The sequence below is a fragment of the Sabethes cyaneus genome, chromosome 2 (assembly GCF_943734655.1).
Source record: "Sabethes cyaneus chromosome 2, idSabCyanKW18_F2, whole genome shotgun sequence".
NCBI lineage: Eukaryota > Metazoa > Arthropoda > Insecta > Diptera > Culicidae > Sabethes > Sabethes cyaneus.
In genome coordinates, this window is record NC_071354.1 from 7,623,952 (window position 1) to 7,642,457 (window position 18,506).

Sequence of the window (18,506 nt, forward strand, 5' to 3'; positions counted from 1 at the left end):
TTTGAAGGGGTCGTCCAATATTTAAGCGTTACTTAAACAACAATTTAGGTAATAACTTTTTGAGCAAACTTTTTTTCACCTTTTTGGTTTCAAAATATTAAAGATAAACCAATTTCAAGTATTTTTTCTGAAGATATCAAACTTCTACCTTTTACCCATTTTCAGCAATATACCTTTGTTTATAAACGACCCGTCAAATCACATTTCTTCTTGTAACATGTTTATTTCAACAGACCGCTCAATATGATGTTCTAGAAAATATTTTGCGCATAAAAGAGGAATATTTTTGCTGAATGCTGTTTTGCTTTATATGCATTAATTAATAAGATATAACTGTTTTTAGGTTAAAAGCCGTCTGATGAAAAATCCGAATATCTTAGCCATCTGCAAGTATCTGCAATTAGTTTGCATATCAATTTGTAGGGAATTATTAAAGCTATCTGCCCAAATGTGTATTTCAGAGAATACCTGGGAATATCATGGCTGGCAATACCTGGAAATAGTGCGGATTTTTTTCATACATTTTATAACTTAATAAATATGCGTCCTAGCGTCAAACAGTCTTCACAGAAAATATGTATTTCAACATACTGAATAACTTTGTAAAACATTTGAAAGCAATAAAATAATCATGTGCAAAGTTATCGAGTGTAATTGATTTTTAAATGCTCTTTTTTAACACATCATTATATTTCGCAACCGGTAAGAGATAGATAGTTACTTTATTCAGTAAAGCTGCTTATTTTAGTATGTTCTGCAACTTTTGGAGAAAAAAACTTTTTTCAAAAATTATTTAAGAAAACAAAAGTTTGTATCACCCTAATAGGTGAATTCATGGTCACCCTAATAGTGCAGGAAGATATTTTATTATTTTACTTCTCCGAAGACACCACCCTTGAAAAAATACACATTTTTTCACCTAAAAAAATTTTAAGGTTTTTAACCTAAAAACATGTTACAAGAAGAAATTTGATTTGAGGGGTCGTTTGTTAACAAAGGTCTATTGCTGAAAATGGGTAAAAGGTAGAAGTTTGATATCTTCAGAAAAAATATTTAAAATTGGTTTATCATTGATATTTTGAAACCAAAAAGGTGAAAAAAAAATTTACTCAAGAAGTTATTACTTAAATTGTTGTTAAAGTAACACCTAAATATTGGACGACTCCTTCAAGAGATGCATCATTTTTTCATTCAAAAAATTGCCGAAGACCACATTGAGCTGAGAAATGCCGTTTAACCGCAAATATATTTGTCCCGAAATTTTAATTTCTGGCCCATAGTGGATTGGTTTGCTGTCGTAGCATATTTCACCATGAAACTTCTTAAGTTGACAAATATACTGGTAAGCTCTACATTATTGTGATAACAATGCGTACATGCTTTTGCATTAGCATGATTTTTCCCACTTTTTATACTTTCCGGCATTTCCTTACCTTACCTTTATGTCTCATTGATCGAATTCGGGGTTTACTCGATGTAATTTGCAACACGCTTTCTTCTTATTAACGGCAAAGTCAGAATAAAAACAGAAACTATAATTGTTTTGTTATTCTAGTAGTGAAACGTTATTGATTAGATATATCGACAAATTAGACGACCATTTAGGAATAAAACCAAGAAAACTTCATTTTATGTAAGTGAAAAACTCAAGAAATATAAGGTAGGTATAAAAAAAATTGTCTAGCGTAGAAAACTCTCAATACCACAATACTGATGGCTTAGTTGTAAGAAGTTCACATAGCATACAAAAAGGTTGATTATGCGACCTGAAAACTAAAGCCAGAATAGTGCTAATCAGCATCATATTAATGGTTACCTAAACCAATATGTCTTGGTTTTTTGACTAAGTTTTTATTTATTTATTAAATTTGGTTAGTCGTGATTGGCTGGTGTAAAATTGTGTGATAACAAAAATGTCTCCACGGTCCCGGTACTTGAATGCGAGATATATGCGTAAGTACCGGAAGCGCAAGAAGGAACAGCGGTTGGCGCTTCAACCCCGTAAGCAACCAAAGTCCACTGCCGAGCGAGTTCGGGCCTACCGGGCCAAAATGAAAGCGATCAAAAGTGCATCTGGAGGTAGGAAGAAAACCGTTTAAATGTATGCCGTTATATCAGCAAATACATTGTTTACTATAGATTCTGTACCGATGAGCGTAAAATACAGCGAGGTTGACCCATATAAATGTACAATCTGCTATCAAGATGCCTCTAAAATAACACCGGTAGGGTTCAAAATATTACCTTTTGAAGGGTCTTCCTAAAAACTGATTTTTCGTCTTAATTTTAGATCGAATGCAACACCGACCAAAAGCTGTGCGATCGATGTCTGCTAGATCTACTGACCAGGAAATTTGAAAGTGACACAGCAAGCGATGAAAACGACACAGAATCATTCAATGTTTTGAGCAGTATTAAAGAGGAACCATTGGATGAGGACAATGAACCGGAAAACGCGCAAACCGATCATCAGTCGGAAATGTGTATTTTAGAATTCTCAGCAGGCGTTGCCAAGGTCGAGATAGAGGAACCTGATCCAGTGGAGCCGGATCCAGTGGAACAGCCTCAAGAAAGTATAAAATTTAAGTGCAACTTTTGCGATGAAGGAGCGTCTACCAGGAAGGCCCTGGGGCAACACATTGCTCTGTTTCATATGGAGGAAAAGAAAAATCAGTGCCACATTTGCAAGCAATTCTTTAAAGACGTTGGCAGTCTAGAAGAGCACGCGAAAAGCGATCACGGGGGTTTCACCCATGCCTGTGACATTTGCACGGAATGCTATCACGACGATGAAAAATTAATCCATGAGTCTAACTGCCAGGGCAGACTGGTGCTGGAATGTGCGATTTGTCAGGAGGGCTTTGTGCTGAAGGAGAGCTTATGGAAACACCTGGATGGACATGAGGTTTGCCTGTGATGTTTACTGTCTATACGGGATTATTAAATTTTGTTTTTTTAGCTTACGGAAGAGAACAAAGCTGTTTCTTTTCGAGAAACGCGTAAAACGTGGAAGGTGTTTACCTGCGTGATATGTAATGATGGTCGAGCTTTTGATGAAAAGTCGTTTTGGCCGCACGTCCACGTGAGTCGATGGTTTTAGTTAGACGTCAGTTAGAGTCAGTGACGTAATTGGTTCGATTTCAGGATAAGCATGATGGATACCATTTAAAATGTAAAGAATGCGGAAGGACATTTCGCAAACAATTGCATTTATTCATGCATATTAGTCAAAGTTGCCAAATTGACGTAAGGGCTCGCAAGTATGCTGCTGAACACCCAAAGCTAGCGGTGGAATCACAGTGTCCGCACTGCCCTAAGCGATACAGTAGTATTACTAATTTAAATAATCACATCTCTAAGATTCACACAGCATTGCCCATTGTCTGCCACATATGTGGTCATGCTGCATTGAACAAGAAGCAACTGCGATATCATATGGTTTGTGTGCTGTTCGGTATGTCCAATGTCTGATGGTATTTACTGTGCATTATTTACAGATCAAAGCTCATACAGAACCGACAGAACAATGTTCACACTGTCCGAAAGCGTTCCATCGGCTAGGTGACCTACGGCAGCATCTGCTCACCCACGAAACGGTCAAAAAATTTGTTTGCGCAGTGTGCGGCGCGGTGTTCAAGCGTAAACTTGGTCTTGACGCGCACATCCGTTCGCACCAGTAATGCGACAAGGTAAGAAAGCTACTAGCTACTACGTGCAGATAACCTGCACGGTTTGCAGTGTGCTTATAAAGGGACGGGAACGGTACGCGGAACATCTCCGTCTTCATTCGCAGTAGCCGACGTAATGCAGTTTGGTGAACTTCGGAAAGGCAAAATTTATTAACAACGATTAAGACAATGTTTTACATTTAGTAGAGGTTTCTTCGCCTTCTTCGATTTGATTTCACACAATTTGCACTTTTTTATGGAACACGTCGTATGTTAGCCCAAACCATTGCTGATTGTGAAGCATTTATTACACTTATCACAGGACAGCTCTTGTTCGCCTTCGTGACAATTCTGATGCTAAACAAGAGAACATTATTGAACATTTTTCGCACTGGTAGATTTTAGTTTGATGGTTTGTCCAAAATCAAAAAGAAAGTAAGAAAAAATTGATTGCAACTTGATTCAGGTATGACTCGCCTTATGATAACTCTACTTACTGACGTATTCACAATGCACCTTGTCGTACCCTCTGAGCCTAAGCTAAGTACTTATTTAGGGTAAAATTGTAGAATGACTCGCCCTCTCGCTATTTACTATCAAAATGTGCGAGGACTGCGAACGAAGTCAAGTGCTCTTTTCTCACTCATTCATCATCAGACTATGATGTCATAGCCTTCACTGAAACATGGCTTCGTATCTTTCTTCAGAATACAATTTCTACAGATGCGATCGTAACAGTTCGTCCGTGTACTGCAACGACTCTTCGACAACTCAATGTGAAGAAACGATCAGCAATATATGGATGCTGAACCTGTTTCATTTTTCCTATAATATTATCAACCGGTTAAGCGACGAGCGCTAGATAGATTCCTCTAAAGTACCGGATCCCGAAGGATTGCCTCCATCACTTCTGAAACAATCTGTGCTACAGCTTTACCTCGTAGATGTTCAATTACACCGTTCTCCAATACCTTGGACACCGCGTACTTTCCGTCAGATCTCGCTCCACCCGGTCTAACCATCTTGCTGGCTGCGCCCCTGGTCGTCTTGTTCCAGGGGCGGTAGAAATTCGCATCTGTTACCTTCAGGTGAGGTGAATGGCTTGATAATGCGAATACAGACTCCATAGTGGCCCTCTTATCCAGCAACTCATATCCCTACCCCTCCGTGGCAGCAAAAATACGAGATACGAGATCCAACCCCGATGGAAACTAAGGTGCTCAACCAATAACCCACCCCTAATGGGTGTGTTTCGAACAATCGAGCAGGCGAGAATGTTTCTAATCTATCGAGGAAATTATAGCCAGCCATTACTTGTTAGGTTTACGTAAAATATTCATTCGCTTAATATCTATCACTGAAGTAAGAAGCAATAAAACCATTATCCTAGAATTTGCAAATAGTTATTTTTAACATTGGTCCTTCGAACACCGTTTCCCAGTTTATAGGGATAAAAACCTGCGTCGATCTGAAAGGTGCAACGCAGGAACAATCCCGAAGAAACTGCAAGATTACTGTTTTGGAAAACCTGGTCCCGGTGTAACCATGCAGCGAACCTCTGTTAAACATGGTGCATGTTTTCAACCGCCTGTGGAATGTTGAATTCAGCAAGACAACGCCACTACCAATATCAATATGCGATCGGTCTCCGGCTGCCAGAAAACTGTCGTATCTTTGGGAAATACTTACTTACTTAATCAGCTCCAGGCCGTGGTTTTCTCTGCTGTACGAAGAAGTCGTCTCCATTCTACTCGGTCCATGGCCGCAATTCGCCAGCCACGTAGTCTACGTAGGGTCCGCAGGTCGCCTTCCACTTGATCGATCCATCTTGCTCGCTGCGCGCCCCGCCGTCTCGTTCCAGTCGGATCGTTATTGAGAACTTTCTTAACCGGGCAGTCGTCCGACATCCTCACGACATGCCCAGCCCATCGCAGGCGACCGATTTTTGCGGTGGCAGCGATGGGTGGTTCCCTAAGCAGCTGATGCAATTCATGGTTCATTCGCCTCCTCCACGTTCCGTCTTCCATCTGCACTCCGCCGTAGATGGTGCGCAACACCTTCCGTTCGAAAACACTTGGTCCTCCACGAGCATAGTCCATGTCTCATGGCCGTAAAGGACTACCGGTCTAATCAGCGTCTTGTAGATTGTTAACTTCGTGCGGTGGCGAATTTTGTTCGATCGCAGCGTCCTACGGAGTCCAAAGTAGGCACGATTTCCTGCCATAATGCGTCTTTGTATTTCTCTGCTGGTGTCGTTGTCTGCGGTAACCAGTGAGCCCAGATACACAATCTCTTCTACCACCTCGATTTCATCACCGTCTAAATGAATCCGGGGAGGGAGGTCAGCATTCACTTCTTTAGAACCTCTTCCTTTCATGTATTTTGTTTTCGATACATTAATGACAAGTCCTATCCGTTTGGCTTCAGCTTTCAGTCCGATGTAAGTTTCCGCCATCCTCTCAAAGGTACGTGTAATGATGTCAACGTCGTCAGCGAAACCAAGAAGCTGGACGGACTTCGTGAATATCGTGCCACTCGTGTCTATACCCGCTCTTCTTATCACACCCTCCAAAGCGATGTTAAACAGCAAACATGAAAGCCCATCACCTTGCCGTAATCCTCTTCGAGATCCAAAGGGACTCGAGACTGCCCCTGATACTCGAACAACACACATTACTCGATCCATCGTCGCCTTGACCAATCGCGTTAGTTTATCCGGAAATCCGTAGTAGTGCATAATCTGCCATAGCTGATCTCGATCGATCGTGTCGTACGCCGATTTGAAGTCGATGAATAAATGATGCGTGGGCACGTTGTATTCGCGACATTTCTGCAACACTTGCCGAAGCGCGAAAATCTGGTCCGTGGTGGCACGGGCACCCATGAATCCCGCTTGATATTGCCCCACGAACTCCTTTGCAAATGGTGATAATCGACGACATAAAAGTTGGGAGAGTACCTTGTAGGCGGCGTTCAACAGTGTGATTGCGCGGTAATTGCAACAATCCAACTTGTCGCCCTTTTTGTAGATCGGACACACGATGCCTTCCGTCCACTCCTCCGGTAGTAGCTCATCCTCCCAAATCTTGACAATGACCCAGTGCAGCGCTCTAGCCAGTGCGTCACCACCGTATTTCAGCAGCTCGCCGGGTAGCTGATCAGCCCCAGCCGCTTTATTGTTCTTCAGCCGACCGATCTCGTCTGCTACCTCCTGGAGGTCAGGGGCTGGTATTCTGTCGTCTTCTGCACGTGCTCCAAGATCTATTGCCATATCGTCACCTCCATGTTCAGCTACATCGCTGTTAAGGTGCTCGTCATAATACTGCTTCCACCTCTCGATCACCTCACGTTCGTTCGTGAGAAGATTACCGTCTGAGTCTCGACACATATCGGCCTGCGGCACATGGCCTTTGCGCGAGCGGTTTAACTTCTCGTAGAACCTCCGTTTATCGTTAGCACGGTACAGTTCTTCCATCGCCTCGCGATCCCGATCTTCCTGTTGGCGCTTTTTCCTCCGGAAGACCGAGTTTTGCCTGTTCCGTGCTTGTTTATATCGATCCACATTCGCCCTCGTACTGTGTTGCAGCATCCTCGCACGTGCTGCATTCTTCTCCTGCACTAATTGCTCGCATTCGCCGTCGAACCAATCGTTTCTTCGGTTTTGATTCATTGTACCTAGTGCGGCTAGTGCAGTGCTACCGATGGCGGTCTTAATGCCTTTCCAACCATCTTCAAGAGTTGCTGCGCCAAGTTGCTTTTCCGTTGGTAGCGCTGCTTCCAGCTGCCGCGCGTATTCCTGGGCAACTCCGGTGACTCGTAGCTGCTCGATGTTGGGTCGCGGCGTACGACTTCGACGCGTGTTATGCACCGTCGAGAGTTTTGAGCGCATGCAGACTGCAACTAGGAAATGATCCGAATCTATATTCGCACTGCGGTAGGTGCGAACGTTTATAACATAAGAGAAGAATTTACCGTCGATTAGAATATGGTCAATTTGGTTTTCTATTCGTTGGTCTGGTGATCTCCAGGTGGCCTTGTGGATATCTTTGCGGGGGAAGAAGGTACTTCGGACTACCATTCCGCGGGAGGCTGCAAAATTTACGCATCGTTGGCCGTTGTCGTTCGTTTCGGCATGCAGGCTGTTTGGCCCGATTACCGGTCTATATATAGCTTCCCGTCCTACCTGCGCGTTCATGTCACCGATGACGATTTTCACGTCCCGTTGCGGACAGCCATCATACACCTGCTCCAGCTGCGCATAGAACGCCTCCTTCCCATCATCGGGTCTCCCTTCGTGTGGGCAATGCACATTGATGATACTGTAATTGAAGAAACGGCCCTTAATCCTCAACTTGCACATCCTTGCGTTGATCGGTTGCCAACCAATCACACGCTGGCGCATCTTTCCCAGTACTATAAAGCCGGTTCCCAGCTCGTTGGTGATGCCACAGCTCTGGTAGAAAGTAGCCGCTCGATGCCCACTTTTCCATACCTTCTGTCCTGTCCAGCGAAGTTCCTGCAGTGCTACGACTTCGAAGTTTCGGGGATGTAATTCATAATATATTATCCTATCGCAACCCGGGAAGCCGAGCGATTTGAAATTCCATGTCCCGAGTTTCCAATCGTAGTCCTTATTTCGTCGCGTGGGTCGACGCCGATTGTTCCGATCCCTATTTTCTTCTTCGTTGTTGGTAACTTTTAGTTTTTCAGGGCGGCTTGTTGGGCCCCCCTGTCTCGCCGGAGGACCATCGTGCACAGCACTGTTTAGAGTCCCTGCTGGCATAAGGACGAGTATAGTAATCAGCCGCCCCTAACATGGAGAACAGACGCTGTTTGAGCCGCACCTCCTTGGTGGACAGACGCTCGTGTTTGACGAAGCATTTCCTCTACGCCATGCTATGGTTACCGCGCCAGTATTCGCGTCGCACCTCCTCACTTCGCTATTGTCAGATTGACAACATTGCCCAGGCTACGCCGCATTTGGTATCATATTACTCGTGGAGGCGGGAGCTTGTGAGGATCTTTGGGAAATGCTAGCGAGAAATCTCGGAATCCCCGCGTCTCATGCGTCAACCATTTCACAAGTTCAAGCTTTGGAGATGAAACTGAAGAAGAAGTACCCCAGTAAACCATTTGGTTTGTATATCTCGATTGCAACTGAGATATACGAAATCATATCTGAACGAAAAACTTATATTTCACGCCATATAAGAACATATATGTACCAAAGTGGAGGCGATATATGTGCGAAAATTATGACAGCTATTTGTAATTCTATTTTGCGTAGTTTTTATAACACGCAACTAAATACTCCTGAATAAATGATTAAGATATAACTTAATATTGCAATCGTCTATACTGCTTTATAATTCACAGTCATGAATTGTATATGAAGACACGCACGACTGCAAAACAACTTATTGTTCACTTCGGTTTGACATACTCTAATCATTATACAATTCCAATGTGAAATTGACATGAAAACAATTTAATGTGAACTTTCTATTACGATTTTGTGTTATCTGGGATTGCGCTCGTCACTAGAACAGGACAGAATTTTGACTAAACAAAAGCTGGAAGCTCTGAAAATGCAGAAAATTCTGGAATTGAAAAAGGAGCAGAAGACTACCGAATACCTGAAAAGAAAGCGAGAAAGTGCATTGCAGATTAGCGAGATACGCTTGCGCTGTGGGACCTCATTCTGTATCTCTACTGAACGTGTACAGGAATGAGTGAACCAAGCAAGATTTTTGATAATGAACCTGAACCAGCAATTGTACCTGTCAGACCTGATCCCGCAACCGTGCCTGTCTCACAATGACAATGAATCCAAATTGGTTTCATTTGATGTCGCTGGTCCCAATGAGCAAGCGAACTGGTACAAGTTGGAAACAATAAAAAATGTCATATGAATCTTCCACGAGTAAATTTCAACAATGAACGCATCAAGAAATTATATCCACTTTTGGATGCACAGAAATTAGCTTTCCTGCAAAATGCCGTGCCTACAATATCGGATCAAATAATGCTGGCCTTATTGTTCCATTGAAAACTGTGCAGTATTCTACGAAGGGTCTACAACTGACACGCTGTCACCTTGGGTGGACAATTCATGGAGAAATCGAGCCTACTACAATGAACGTTGCTAATCAATTTCACATTTCCTTGTGCAATGAAGAAGACGATGTGGAATTAACGGATCTTACCAAAAAGATGTATAAAGTCGAGAGCTTTGACTTAGTACAACATGATACTAAAATGTCCGATGAAAATGGGAGAGCCTTGAACATTTCGAGATTGGACAAATCTACAGACAATTTCGTATTTCCTGATTGGCCCTCCGCGCCTCACCTTCATTGAAAAAAAGATGGATTCAGATTTCGCGAAAGAATACTGTCAAAAAATTGAAGATTATATTTCAAAAGGTTATGCAAGAAATCTGAGTCCCGAAGAACTACCTCCCCTACGTATCAGACAACGGGACCAACATTCTCAGAGGTGTTTCTGGAAATGAAATGAGCCGCACTAATCCACCAGATGTTTATGTAATATCCGCATCATCCTCATCAATTGCACGGTTCGTGAAAACCCTCAACGCTAAAGAATTACTAGATTGTTTTCCTGGTATGCAACGAGCAATAGAAAAGCAACATTATGTGGACGATTTTTTGGATTCAACAAATACCGAAGATGAAGCAATTGAACTTAATAGACGAGTTATAACTACATACGAGCGCGGCAGTTTCAAACTGGATTTTCCGAATCCAGAAGAAACATTCTGTTCCGGTATCGACGTTCCGACTAAGCACCAATTGCTAAAATTTATGATGAATTTGTGGCGCTTACGAACTGGCTGGGATCAAAAACTTCGTGACGGGTTGATTTCAAGATGGACTGAATTGCTTGAACAAACTTTTGCGCTGCGTGAAATTCGCGTTCCTAGATTTTACTTCCCTGGACTTAAGAACGTTTAGCAGTATGGAAGTTCATGCTTTTTCTGATGCAAGTGGCAAAACAATAAGCTAGCGTGATCTATATGGTGCATCGATCTCCGGAAAAGGTGCATGTTTCTCAAGTATTCGGGAAGTCCCGTGTTGCCCCTCTAAAGTCGCAAATCGTGCCGAGATTGGAATTACAAGGGTGTGTTGTCTCTAACCAATTGACTCGCAGAATTCAAGATGAACTTGACGTGGAAGTAGTTTCTACAAACTTTTGGATTGATTCGAATTTTTGCAGACTGGCTTAGAGGTCTTGACTTTTTATACACAAATCGAAATGACGATGGGCACTGCTTCGGTTCCTGGGTAATGCAGCTGGTAATCAGTGACCTTTCCCCCATGGTTCTTGGTGGCTGGAGTGACGGATGCGGTCGACGACGACCAATCTAGCATTCCTTTGGCACTCGCGAAAAGCAGTTGTTGAAAGGGATGGAAGTTGGTTGATGGGCGGTAGGTTTGATATAGGACAGGATGGAATCACGGTCGATGGTTTTGGCTTGTCATCTCCGACTCTGTTCACACTTGCCTTATCCTCACTGTGATCACAGTGATTCGGATTTTAAGATACACCGGTCGGCTGGCTTGGGTGGGTGGCTACTAGGTTAGTTTTAGTTCCTTCGATTCGATTTCCTTCTCTTGGAATCGATTCAAATGTGTCTAGGCACTAGGTGAAGAGCGCCGGAAAATACAAAATGATTGGTTTGATAAGCAATACCATCAAGCGGTAGAGAGAAAGAAAATTGCTTCGAAAAATTATTTGAACATTGCCACTAAGCACATAGAACACTTCCTTTTCGTCCTCGGGTCTACCTTCGTGTGGCAATATACGTTTAGGATGGATAGTTGAAGAAACGGCCTTATATCCTCAACACGCACATCCTCTCGTTGATCGCTTTCCAGTCCATTACCCGATCCTGCGTTTTGTCCATCACTACGAAGCCCGTTGCCAGCTCGTTGGTCGCTTCACCGCTCTAGTACAATTGTGCTTTACCGCCAATGATCCTCCACATCTTCTCGCCTTTGCGACAGATTTCCTGCAGTGCCACGATGCCAAACATTCGGGGTTCTAACTGTTCGAGCAGTATCCTGTCAACACCAATGAAATTTAGCGATCTGCAGTTTCTGGTACCAAGTTTCCATTCCATATCCTTATTTCATCGCCTTTGTCCATGTCGAATCTTCAGATTAGAATTTTCTGGATTCTTTTTAGTGAGGTGAGTTTAGAGGCTTTGTGTGGTATCACATAGATAAACCAATAACATTGTTGTAGTTGTGTAGCAATAAATGCACCAACAAAGGGGTGCATACTGTATGCACGCAGTCATTGCATTAAATCAACTCCGACGCGAAAATCCACGGATCATAGTATGCACTGCTAAATACACCCGTGTAATCGGCCTCTTTCCTCAATAAACAGTCAACGAGGTAAGATCTAATCTAATATAGCTCTGCGCGTTGCGTGATTCCTCGGTTCCGGAACATTCACAGGTTTGACGGAAGAATGCCAATAAGCGATAGAGAGGAAAAAAATGAGCTTGGAAAAACTATCTAAGCATATCCACGAGAGGGAATTTTGCCAAGTAGCGCGGAATGAGTTGACCAAGATCATGAGAAGCGCCAAAAGGAGGACAAATCGTGAGGGGCTGGAACACCTTTTCCGGGCTAATGACACGGGCAAGTTGTACGAGAAGGTGAACTAAACTCGACATGTGTGTAGGGACGAGAGTGGGGATCTAATCACAAACAAGCGCGAGGCGGTCGACAGGTGGAAGCAGTTTTTCGATGAGCACCTCAACGGCGATATAGCAGCAGGAGAATCTAAAGTTTGTTTGCACAATGAGAATCTAAAGTTTGTTTATATTTCTCTTTATTTTTGGTCTGTTTCTCATTGCGTGGATGTATTTCTCATTTGTGGCAGCAGTTCTGCTCATTATGTTGAATGAAAATTTGCACTTTTTGCACAATGAGTGAGGAAATGGCAAGCCTGGTGTCGCCTATCCCCAATAACAAGAGAATTCGTAAAGCAGTATCAGGTGGGCTTTATGGGAGCCCATGCTACAACGGATCAAATTTTCACTCTCAGATGAACCCTGCAGAAATGTCGGGAGTACAACGAGCCCACGCATCATATTTTTGTGGATTTCAGAGCACCATACGATCCAGTTGAACGCAAACAGCTGTGGCAGATAGTGCACGAGTACGGTTTTCCGGACAAACTGACGCGGCTGATCAAAGCTACTCTGGAGCGAGTTATGTGCTACGTGCGCATTTCGGAGACACTATCGAGTCCTTTCGAATCACGCAGATGGTTGCGGCAAGGGGATGGACGGTTCTGTATGTTATTCAGTATCGCTATTGAAGGTAGAGTAGCCAACTCCTAGCTTTCGCAGGCGACCTCGATACGATTATTAGAAACCTTGGGACGGCCGAGGCCATCTACGGCAGACTAAAAACGGAGGCTAGGAGGATAGGGTTACAAATCAAAGCGTCGAAAACCAAAAATATGGTTGGAAGAGGCTCCAGAGAAAGCAACGTTTGCTTCCCATGGACAGTGAATAAGACGCTAAGACCCGCTAAGACGCAGATTGATTGATGTGAAACTGTGCGATACGCACTCGCCACTCTCAAGCACATGAGACGATAGGTGCTTTCCAGCTTAGCTAGATAGCTTTTGGTTGGTACCTAACACCGATGACCATACCGGCCCGTCTTGGGGGGCTACGCGCAGTCCCTTGCTTTATGGCCAGCACTACTACATCTCCTGCACAATTGGCTCCTATCTGGCCCCTTGCAGTTCCAGGCTTTATGTTCGTGTTCGAAGCACCGGAAGCAAGCTTCCGACTGCTTGAGCACACTCATTGGGCATACCGACCACCCCATTTTTAGCCTAGTAGCTTTCAGGGTTTTGTTTTCGTCCGCCAGAGGAAGTCGTATGATGGCTACCTGGGTCCCGGTCGGACCCTTGCGTAGGCGAACCGACTCGGCCTCGGCTCCTTGAGAGCTAGTACGACCTCGCGCACTTCGGTGATCTCATCCAGGTTCTTAAGCTGGAGAGTCATTTCTGGTGTGAGAGCACGTACCTGCACTCCGTCCCCGAGCACTCCTTCCGCTATGGACTTGTATGCGGAACTCTTCTTGGTGGCGTGAGCGGCGGATGGTTCGCACGTCCGCGCCCAGATCCCTGAGTAGGGCGTCTCCTCTCATGGCCTTCAGAACCTCCGAGTATTTCGACCCGTAGGTTTTCAGGATAAGAGCGTCGCACTTCTTCGCTCGCTTCCTTGCCGGTTTAGGTGGAGCTGTTTTTTCAGTGGAGCCTCCTCTGCCTTTCCTGTTGGCCTTAACCTCGGTCCACGGGCCACCCGTTTTGGAGCTTCCTGCTGGTTCATCGGTTAGCTTTGCCAACCCGCTAGTCTGAGGGCTTTTACCGGTCAGGCGTTTTTTTGGTCCACCAGGGGTGCTCTCCCCCGGGGACTGTTTGAGACGCTCGGCGGACGCCTTACCGCTGCTGGTAGAGCTTTCCGTGGCCTCCTGGGCTGCGTTGCGACACTCCGTCAACAAGCAGGCTTCCGTCTGTACTGCCTTCGACGCCTTCACGGTCACCTTATTCGACTCTCCTGCACGCGCCACGAGGTCGTTGTGCGTTTTGGTAGCTGCATTCAAGGTTCATCTAAGCATGAGCATGCTCTGCTACAGGTCCTTGAAAAAATTGTCGCGACCTGACGTGAACTCGATTAGCCTTGGTCGAGAACGCTGAATGCCTCCACTCGCGAACAGGTTTTCCTCCGTATCTGATCTTGTTGTATTTTTGATTTTGTTTTCCATAACAATCCCACGAGTTGAAGGGAAAGAAAAGTCCGCCACATCAGAGCCCTCAGGGCGGATTACTGTGAAGGGCGCCCTGGTATTCCACAGGCTCCGTTTGCGGCTGAGTATTCGGAAACCACCCCCCAATCATTCCCTCGGCACGGGTCGCCTGACACCTTGGATTAGGGATTTTATCCCTTCACGTTTTACATTATAGCCTTGGATAACAGCTATAAAAATCATCTTCCTTTGGGGCTTTGGACGCTCTGCTCTGATTCCTAGTATTAATAGATTCGTTCGAACCTGTTCCTACTGAGATCCGTCATTTGCAGGCGGAGAATTTACACTCAGCATTCGCATGAGTGCCTCCTTCCCTGTTCGCATACGACCCTATTTTCGGCCGGTTGTCCGATTTCCACTAACGAACGTATCCTGGATGGTACCACGAGGAGGTAGGGAGAGGAGTTGCTGAATGAGAAGCTCTGGACCTCCGTGGTATCTATTTCATAGCTGCATGTATAAAATAAACCGCGAGGTTCTGGAGCGCATTATTCAACCATTTACCATCCGGACATCGCGGAACCAACGGATTTAAAGTTCGAGTTGAAAATTTAGGTTTTCGTATGCAGAGTGATCTGATTTGAGCGCCAAATGTTTCGCAGACCTGCAAAGCCCGCAAAAGCACTTCTACACTGAGAAAACTTTTCGTATAGTTTCTATGTATCCCATCACATATAGATTTTTGCAATGTGCCCAGTAAATGATCTTTATGTGCCAAACAGTTATCATTTATGTGCAAGCGAAAAATTAGCACATACTATTCATATGCGTATAATTTTTATGTGTATACCGTGGACCCCCGTTCGTTTGACCGTTTTTAATCTGAACACTTTTTAATTTGAACCCCGCTGGTTTGCACGACATGCAAATTAAAAATGGTTCAAATGTCATTCTCAACAGGACATCATTTGCTCTTGCAGGCAATGCGCATAAACACGATTTGTTTGTGCTGATCTAACGTGTTTATTCAGTTTCACATTCCGTTTCCCAACGATTACGATAGAAATCCGATCGGACAACAAAATATTCGCTGTTTGCAACTGCCAACTAAATCAAACCACCAAAACAATAACAAATAGCAGGGCGGCCAGTTCATACAAGTTTCAGCATATTTAGGGTTGCTAGTCGTTTAAATTAAAAACTAACTCCGTTAGTTTGCATGAGGAATCGTTCAAACGAACGGGGGTCCACTGTAATTGCACATACTATTCATACGTGTATAATTTTTATGTGTATTTTTGGGAGGATTGTGTTTATGTGCAGCTCATGATAATCATATGAGATTTCATATGGAAATTTACTATTAGTTATGTGCAGAATATTTTGAGTGTAGCCTTTAGTTTTGCTCTCTCTTTTCAAAAGTGCCGATATGCACTCGAGGAAGCCATCAGTCTTCTTGATAAAATATTTTTACTTTTTAGAGCTTTGTTACGATGCAATTAGCAACACGCTTTCGCATTAAGTGTCAAAGGTGTCAAAAGGTCGGATGAAAAACGGCAACAATTAAAGCTTTCTTTTCTGCCGGTGGTGATTGTGATTGTTTTGTTATTCCATTCGAGTGAAACATTTTCGAGGCGATATATTTATTGCAGAATTAGAATTAGGCGACCTTTCAGGAATAAAACTTGATATTGTGCAAGTGAAAGGTTTTCGAAAAATATAAATTGTGAAAAAACTAGCGTCGATAACCGCAACAGTGCGTTCATTATGTGCATCTATTTTAATGGCTGCGTCTAATCTGTCTTGATTTTATAACTAGGTTTTTATTCGCTAAATTTGTGTAGTGATAAGTTGGCTTGTGCGACGAAATTTTGTGATAGTGAATGACTCAACGGCCTCGATACATGGATGCAAAGCAACCGAAGTCCGGTCCCGGTGCCGAGCGAGTTCGACGCTGCCGGACTAAAATCAAAGCGATCAAAATTAGAGCGGCGTCTCCCGCGGATAGTTGCAACAATGGAAGCGGATCTGGAGGTAGGCAGAAAACCGTTCAGATTTGTGCAGTTCCATCACAATAAAGTTTGTTTCTGTCTAGATTTTGAATCGGTAACCGTTAAAGGCAGCGAGGTTCACCTATTTAAATGTACAATCTGTGATCAGAATGCATTCAAAGTAACACCGGTAATGTTCAAAATATGGATTTTTGTAGGGTTTCCGACAGACTGAATATTCGCCTTAATTTTAGATCGAATGCAACACTGACCACAAGCTGTGCGATCGATGTCTACTAGATTTGTTGACCAGAAAATTCGAAAGTGACACATCGGGCGATGAAAACGACACCAAATCATTCAATGTTTTGACCAGCATTAAAGAGGAACCATTAGACGAAATTAGTGAACCGGAAAACGTGCAAACCGTTCATCAGCCGGAAGTTTGTGTTTTAGAATTCTCGCCCGGCGTTGCCAAGGTCGAGACAGAGGAAACAGATCCAGTGAAACAACCGCCAGAAAGTATAAAATTTAAGTGCAGCTTCTGCGACGAAGGAGCGTGTACCAGGAAAGCTCTGGGGGTACACATTACTCTGTTTCATCCGGAGGAAAAGAAAAATCAGTGCCACATTTGTAAGCAGTTCTTCAAAGGTGTTGGCAGCTTGGAAGCGCACGCGAAAAGCGTTCACGGGGGTTTTAGCTATGCCTGTGACATTTGCACGGAGGGCTATCACAAGGAGGAAAAATTGATTCACGAGTCGAACTGCCTGGGCAGACTGGTGCTGGAATGTGCGGTTTGTCAGGAGGGTTTTGTGCTGAAGGAGGGCTTATGGAAACACCTGGATGGACATGAGGTTTGGCCCGAATGTGTACTTTTTATAATTAACTGTATTAAATGTTGGTTTTCAGCTTACGGAAGAGAACAAAGCTCTTTCTTTTCGAGAAACGCGTAAGAAATGGAAGGTGTTTACTTGCTTGCTATGTAGTGATGATCGAGCTTTTGATGAAAAGTCTTACTTGCGGCATATTCACGTGAGTTGATAGTTTTAGTTAGAATAATCAATGGCATAATTGGTTCGATTTTAGTATGAACATGATGGGTACCATCTAAAATGTAAAGACTGCGGGAAACAATTTCGCAAACAAATGCACCTGTCCGTTCATATTAGAGAACATTGCAAAATCGGCGCAAGGGCTCGGAAATATGTTGCTGATCATCCAAAGCTAGCGGTGGAATCACAGTGCCCACACTGCCCTAAGCGATACACCAGTGCTGCTTATTTAAATGGTCACATCACTAGGATTCACAAAGCATTACCCGTTGTCTGCGACATATGTGGTCATACTGCATTCAACAAGGAACGACTTCAATATCATATGGTTTGTGCTGGTCAGTATGTTAGTTGTCTAATGGTATTTTACTGTGTATTATTTACAGGTCAAAGCTCATACAGAACCGACAGAGCAATGTCCACACTGTCCGAAAGCGTTCCATCTGCTAGCTGACCTACAGCAGCATCTGATCACCCACGATACGGCCAAAAAATTTGTTTGCGCAGAGTGCGGCGCGGTGTTCAAGCGTAAGCTTGGTCTTGACACGCACACCCGTTCGCACCAGAAATTCGGTAAGGTACGAAAACGAACCACTGCGAATGAAACGGCAAAATTCCGTTGTGACACCTGTGGCAAACGATTCAAGCACAACTACCTTCTGCTGTCTCACATGCACATTCACGACCCCAATCGACATGTGGACAAGAAACATAGCTGCCTGGAATGTGGCAAGACGTTTACCACCAAGGCCGGCGTGTACTATCATATGAAGCAGAAATTCGTTCACCAGCAAATAACCTGCACGGTTTGCAGTTTGCTTATCAAGGGCCGGGAACGGTACCTGGAACATCTTCGTCTTCATTCGCAGAAACCGGCGTAATTCAGTTTGGTGAACTTTTGAACAGGTAAAAATTATTAACAACAATTAAGAAAATGTTTTATGTGTTTATTGAAACGTTCCATTGGATGACCAAAAATTCTGTTCTAACCTC

General features: G+C 43.9%; 1 protein-coding gene across 1 annotated transcript; it reads left to right on the forward strand.

Annotated features, from left to right (window-relative positions):
- The first annotated feature begins 1,551 nt into the window (after positions 1-1,551).
- LOC128733556 (zinc finger protein 845-like) lies at positions 1,552-18,413 on the forward strand. The gene is made up of 13 exons (XM_053827213.1): positions 1,552-1,660; positions 1,877-2,079; positions 2,140-2,225; positions 2,291-2,905; positions 2,960-3,082; positions 3,145-3,438; positions 3,498-3,676; positions 16,353-16,504; positions 16,566-16,651; positions 16,716-17,315; positions 17,371-17,493; positions 17,548-17,841; positions 17,900-18,413. Exons 2-13 carry the CDS (start codon positions 1,914-1,916, stop codon positions 18,392-18,394), a joined length of 3,213 nt encoding a protein of 1,070 aa, XP_053683188.1. The 5' UTR covers positions 1,552-1,660; positions 1,877-1,913; the 3' UTR covers positions 18,395-18,413.
- Positions 18,414-18,506: the final 93 nt, after the last annotated feature.

Coding starts and splice junctions, on each gene's coding strand:
- LOC128733556 (XM_053827213.1), top strand. CDS start 1,914: ATGTCTCCACGGTCCCGGTACTTGAATGCGAGATATATGCGTAAGTAC. Junction 3,083..3,144: donor CGTTTTGGCCGCACGTCCAC/GTGAGTCGATGG, acceptor GTTCGATTTCAG/GATAAGCATGATGGATACCA. Junction 16,652..16,715: donor ATGCATTCAAAGTAACACCG/GTAATGTTCAAA, acceptor CCTTAATTTTAG/ATCGAATGCAACACTGACCA.